At 39.2% G+C, this 6046-nt stretch overlaps 1 protein-coding gene across 2 annotated transcripts in view; it reads left to right on the plus strand.

Annotated features, from left to right (window-relative positions):
- Positions 1-552: 552 nt before the first annotated feature.
- Positions 553-6046, plus strand: part of LOC110327761 (zinc finger protein 431-like) — a 28464-nt gene continuing 22970 nt past the window's right edge. The window contains exons 1-2 of one of the 2 annotated variants that reach the window (XM_029543674.1): positions 553-641; positions 1071-1150. In XM_029543674.1, coding sequence (XP_029399534.1) covers positions 1109-1150 — 42 coding nt within the window. In that variant the 5' untranslated portion in view covers positions 553-641; positions 1071-1108. The remainder of the gene's footprint in view (positions 642-1070; positions 1151-6046) is intronic. The other variant, XM_029543675.1, reaches the window with a different exon arrangement.

Below are 6046 nucleotides of genomic sequence, written 5' to 3' on the forward strand. Positions count from 1 at the left end.
TATCTACAGTTTATCTAAAGCCACAAAACAAAACTCTTGTTTCCTAAAATCTCTTTTTAATTGTTAATATTCTGGGCACCCTTTTACTTGTGGGACAGATTAATAACTCCACTGCAAGTTCAGTATGGAACAATGCAAGCTATCTACCTTGATTCCAGGAGGAAGAGGTGCCAGACATGCCCCTAAATTGACCTTTAGAGGAGGAAGAGGAGGAGGAGGAGGAGGAGGAGGAGGAGGAGGAGGAGGCAGCTGAGCAACTGAGGCTGAAGTGGTGGGTCCTCCCCAGGGCTGGGTGGGAAGACAGACAGGTAGGCTATTGGAAGACAGGCACAAGTGCTATAGAATGCAGTCATTTCAGATCTGGAAAAGATTTGTCCCTGGACGTGAAACCTGGGCCAGAAAACAGTATGCTGTGTTCCTTTAAGACACTCAAACACTAAGGGAGGTGTTCATGTCACTCAAGACTCGCTGGCCAATAAGGGCCTCCAGGCGGATCTGCCAGTGAGATGACAAGGAGAGTTTTTCCGGGTGCCATGTTGCAGGTTCCCTGTAGCTGAGCAGGCTTGAGTGGTTGGTTCGGTGTGATGTGCTCTGAGCCCTGCTGCTGGGTGCTGTGAGGCTCACTCCGAAGTTGCGACATGGTGAGCGCAGGGTCACTCACTGCCGACAAAGGGTGAGACGCAGGCAGCTGAGCCTCCGGAACTGAAGCGTTAGACTCTCCCGGAGGCTGGGTTGGAAAACAGCGGGCTGGCACAAGTACTACACTTAGGGTCACTGCAAGCAATGGGGAGGGGCAGGCAGCTGATCCGCGGGAGCTGAAGTGGGTGGTAAGCAGCCTCCTGATGCAGCAATCTGTAAGATCCATTGGGATTCCAGACACTCCCTGGACCCGGTAGTGTCCTCTAAATAACTTCACTGTGGGGTTTGTATCTACGCAAAGCATTTAGAACAGGAACTTGTGTGTAGAAACATCACTGTCAGGATGCCAAACTTGGAAAGCCCCGGTCTCTCTAGTGTCTTCTACAAGTTCTGCCCCTAGCATTTAACGTTCACTAATTCATCCAACACAGAAAATCTGAACAAATGGGTGTGGATATGCATAGCAGAAATGTTATTTTTCCTGTCTGAAAATGCACAACCTGAGAGAAAGGTATGAATAATTCTTGATGTGCTCTAACATATATCTAGCCCTTGAAGAATGGTGGATCATAAAGCCTCTTTCAACTTTTAAAATAATTTTTAGGAATATAATTAAATCATTTCAACCTTTTCATTTTTCCTACCATTAAGTCTCAAACCCTGAAGAAAATAGCTGAGGTGCCTATTTAACAAATCAAAGCAGAGCTGGCTCTCAGGCTCCCCAGCATTCCTCAGTCCCCTCCTGTTACAGGGGTATGCCTGGCACACCCAGCCTCTAGCCCAGGGGTTGGTCTGTCCTTCTCCCAGCTGCCCTTCCTTGTGTAATCTAGCCATTTAGTTACCTGGTCTTTTTCATCTGTCATTTTACCCTTCTGGCCTCTTAAGTCTGGCTCCCTCTTCTCCCTTTCACCCTTTCCTCACGTGGCTCAGGGTCATGTCTACTCTGGACTCTCCCAGATGCCCCTGCCCTGGCTATGCTCTCCCCTTCATCTATAATAAACTTTCTACTTCATCATACCTAGGAGCTGCCGTGTCCTTTCCTTTTTAATATTTTTTTTTCATTTACCTCCCAACTACTGCTCCTTGTTTTCAAATTCATGGCCACTCTTTGCTTTAATTGTGGTTACTGTTTGATTTGACTGAAGTTTAGCTACAGGACTTCCCAGCTATGAGGTACAGATGGTTGCACTATACATTCTGTCTGTAATGGTATGTGCACACCATGGACCCTGAGCCTTGAAGATCAACAGGAAGTGCTCTGGGACACTGAAGAATTTTACTAAAATACAAATTTCCCAGACCAGGGCTCTGTCTGTCCCTAGGGTGGGAGGGCAGAACTGAGAAGGCCTCAGCTATCTGAGTCATTTGATCTCTGATCCCCCAGTAGAGGAGCTGCTACTATCTTGAGGCCTAACTGGCTGGTACTCTGAGCTAATGAGGAACTCTAGGCAGGTCTAGCAGTCAGGTGCACCAGTGGGCAGTAGCTTGCAGCATTCCAGGATTCTTCTCTTATGTAGCTGTAGGAAGCTGTGAGGGAGACCATAAAGCCATGCCACGATGAGTATACGGGCCAATATCTCCAGACCAGGAGGAGCATGCCTGGTGAGCTATCAGAGTCTCTCATCTGCTTGGACTGAGATGGACTCTGGTTGAGACTTTGGTTCCATTAGTCCATATGATGACCTGGGCCTCTTACCCTTGGGGTGGGGAGTGGGGTGGGGAGACTGCAACCCTAGCAGTGGAAAGCTGTGGTGCATATAATATTACTAACCAGAATGCACACACAGGCATTGCTTTTGATGTACAGTTGGAAGACAGATTGGAAAACAAAAGGTCTGGTTTCTAGAAAATTTGAAACTTGCATTCCTCATTCAGTTTGTGTGATAAATTTATAAATAGTTTTGAAAGTAGTTGAAAGGAGGTGGTGAGGATCATCCTTCAGCTGTACTTGATCAGAATCTTATGCCACCAGGCACAATGGCATGATTCAAGGAAATTAAATTTCAGGGTACAAAAGGAGTTTATGAGATGCAGAGTTTTGCTAGGTGTACATGGTGTTGGGTAGGTGGATAGGGCAACTTCTGCATCTTGTGCCATAGTTCATGTGGCAGAAAGTAGACATTAAATTATTCTTTAACATGATTTTGTGTGTATGCTTCAGTGGGGCTGGGTTTGCCTGAAACCACAAAGGGTCATAAGAGGCTGCAGAGCAATAGCCCACTTTTCTGATCACCTCCATTTCCAAAGAGAGTTCTAGTGCATGGGACCTCTCTGTTTGGGAGATCAATAGTAGCTAGAGGGTCAGAAATACAAAAGTTTAGAGGTCACTTTGAGTTATTTCTGTAGAGTTGTGAAGTCTGTGTTTAATTTCTTATACACACAATCAAAGGGAACATTGGTCAAGTTCACATTTTTCCTGGTTGACTTTCCTTAGGTATTTGATGAAAACTTGAATATATTTTTAGGCTTATGTTTTGGGCTTTTTCCCCCTATTCCTCCATTCTTTCACAAATATTGTACACATTCTTGATGGTTGTAGCTTTGTAGTAAGTACAAAAGTCACATTGTCATAATGTATATACTATTTCTTTATAATCCTATTGAGAATTCTGAGTTTTTTTCATATGAAATATAGCTTTAAAATCAACTTTCTTGTTGTAAATTGTTAAGAATTTCCTTTGGATTGTATTGAATTTATGCTACAAATTGAACATAGCAAAGATTCTTTTTTTGTTTTTGTTTTTGAAAGTACATCATTTTAGTGGTGTTTACTGTTTAGTAGCTTTATACTGTAGTATAAAAGGGTAAAAGATATTCTACACTATCATTTGTTTAGCAAGCTACAGTAAGTGTGTGAAACTGAACCTGGTGTGGAATAATGTACAAAGCCTAGAAAGAGAAGTTTATTAATACAGAGTTTAGTGATCTAGAATACATTGTGAGGGTCACATGAAAGCTGTCCCACCAAGTATGATTTAATTGAGAAGACAAAAAGTAAAAATAAAACATGGTCTAGAATTGAACAATTAATCTGAATGTGACTTGGAATTCTGTGAATGTGACACAGGATTTTATATTAGCATTCAAAATAAATTAGTAGCAGTAGGTTGGGATTTTCTATAGATATCAACTAAAATAAATTAAACACATGTTCTCTTGTTATAATTGATATCAAATTGCACATATTTGGTGTATATATTCTGATGCATTTGGACATACTGCCTACACCCATGAACTTCATTACTGTAAACTGTGTTCTCTACAGAGCCTCAGTCTCTCCATGTTTATGTGTGTCTACAGAATACAGAGTTCTTATGGAATAACAGAATTGCTTTGGCTCTCATCAATCTTCTCAGTACATTTTCTATGCACTTGAAATTAGTTTTAAGAAGTATCAGAATTCTCATGCTCATTGCAGTTATATTCATGGTGGTCTAAATATGAAAATAATCTACATGGTCATTTGTTGAGGACAAGCTGGGTGCCTTAAGAGGACATTGTTCTAAATGAATGAAGACAATAGCAATGGTTAAAGGATTATAGTCATTTTTTCTTAATTTTTATATTATTTAAATGCATTTTATACATCAAACATATTAATAATATTGAGTATTTTGAGAATCAAATAATACATAATTTGTTCAACTTTTATATCCATATCGTTTCATACCCTAAAGATATCATTAATGAACATTTAACAGTATCCATAACTGAGGATCCTATATCTAATATTGAATACTAAATTGTTTAAAAACATACAAAATATTCTTTGGGAATTAAGCATAGTAAAAGAGCATAAAATATTTAAAATGAATCCTTAAGAAATATATTCAAATGCCCTTATATGATACCACCTGACATAGTGAGAGAGTATTTAAAACACATTATATATTTGTGCACATTGTCTAACTATAAGTTTACTTAAAAAGAGATTATCAGTGTTTCTAGGAGAGAAATTATTTTATCAGTAAGTATATTTTTAAAATTTCCAAATAGCAAAAACTCTTTGAAGTTAAATATTAAGAAAATGCTAATTTCAAGTACAGTGAGAAAAATTATCAATATTTCCATGTTTGTAGAACATGATTTTGATATTTTCAACTGTTAATGTTCAACAAACAGAATAATTATTTTAAAATATATTTCATTGTTATGCCTCCCTTTTCATTTCTGATTTTATTAATTTGGATACTGTCTCTGTGCCCTCTGGTTAGTCTGGTTAAGGGTTTATCTATCTTGTTGATTTTCTCAAATAACCAGATCCTGGTTTTGTTGATTTTTTTGTATAGTTCTTTTTGTTTCTATTTGGTTGATTTCAGCCCTGAGTTTGATTATTTCCTGCTGTCTATTCCTCTTGGCATTTGCTTCTTTTTGTTCTAGAGCTTTCAGATGTGCTATCAAGCTGCTAGTGTAAGCTCTTTCTAGTTTCTTTTTGGAGGTATCTATGAGTTTTCCTTTCCCCACTGCTTTCATTGTATCCCATAAGTTTTGTTATGATGTGTCTTCATTTTCATTAAATTCTAAAAAACCTTTATTTTTTTCTTCATTTCTTCCTTGACCAAGTTATCATTGAGTAGAGCATTGTTCAGCTTCCATGTGTATGTGTGCTTTCCATTGTTTTTGTTGGTATTTAAGACCAGCCTTAGTCTGTGGTGATCTGATAGCATGTGTGGAATTATTTCAGTCTTCTTGTATCTGTTGAGGCCTGCTATGGTCAATTTTGGAGAAGGTACCATGAGGTGCTAACAAGAGGGTATATTCTTTTGATTTAGGATGAAATGTTCTATAAATATCTGTTAGATCCATTTGGCTTATAACTTCTGTTAGTTTCACTATGTCTCTGTTTAGTTTGTGTTTCCATGATCTGTCAATTGCTGAGAGTGAGATGTTGAAGTTTCTCAGTATTATTGTATGGGTTGCGATGTGTGCATTGAACTTTAGTAAAGTTTCTTTTATGAATGGGGATGCCTTGCATTTGGAGCATAGATGTTCAGAATTGAGAGTTCATCTTGGTAGATTTTTTACTTTGACCAGTAGGAAGTGTCCTTCCTTATCTTTTTTGATAACTTTTGGTTAAAAGTTGATTTTATTTGATATTAGAACGGCTACTCCAGCTTGTTTTTTTGAGACTATTTTCTTAGGTGTCTTAGTCAGGGTTTCTATTCCTGCACAAACATAATGACCAAGAAGTAAGTTGGGGAGGAAAGGGTTTATTCTGCTTACATCCATACTGCTGTATGGATGTAACCCAAGGATACAGGACTGGAACTCAAGCAGGTCAGAAAGCAGGAGCTGATGCAGAGGCCATGGAGGGATGTTCTTTACTGGCTTGCCTCCCCTGGCTTGCTCAGCCTGCTCTCTTATAGAACCAAGACTACCAGCCCAGAGATGGCACCACCCACAAGGG

The sequence above is a fragment of the Mus pahari genome, chromosome 10 (genome assembly GCF_900095145.1).
Source record: "Mus pahari chromosome 10, PAHARI_EIJ_v1.1, whole genome shotgun sequence".
Classification (NCBI taxonomy): domain Eukaryota; kingdom Metazoa; phylum Chordata; class Mammalia; order Rodentia; family Muridae; genus Mus; species Mus pahari.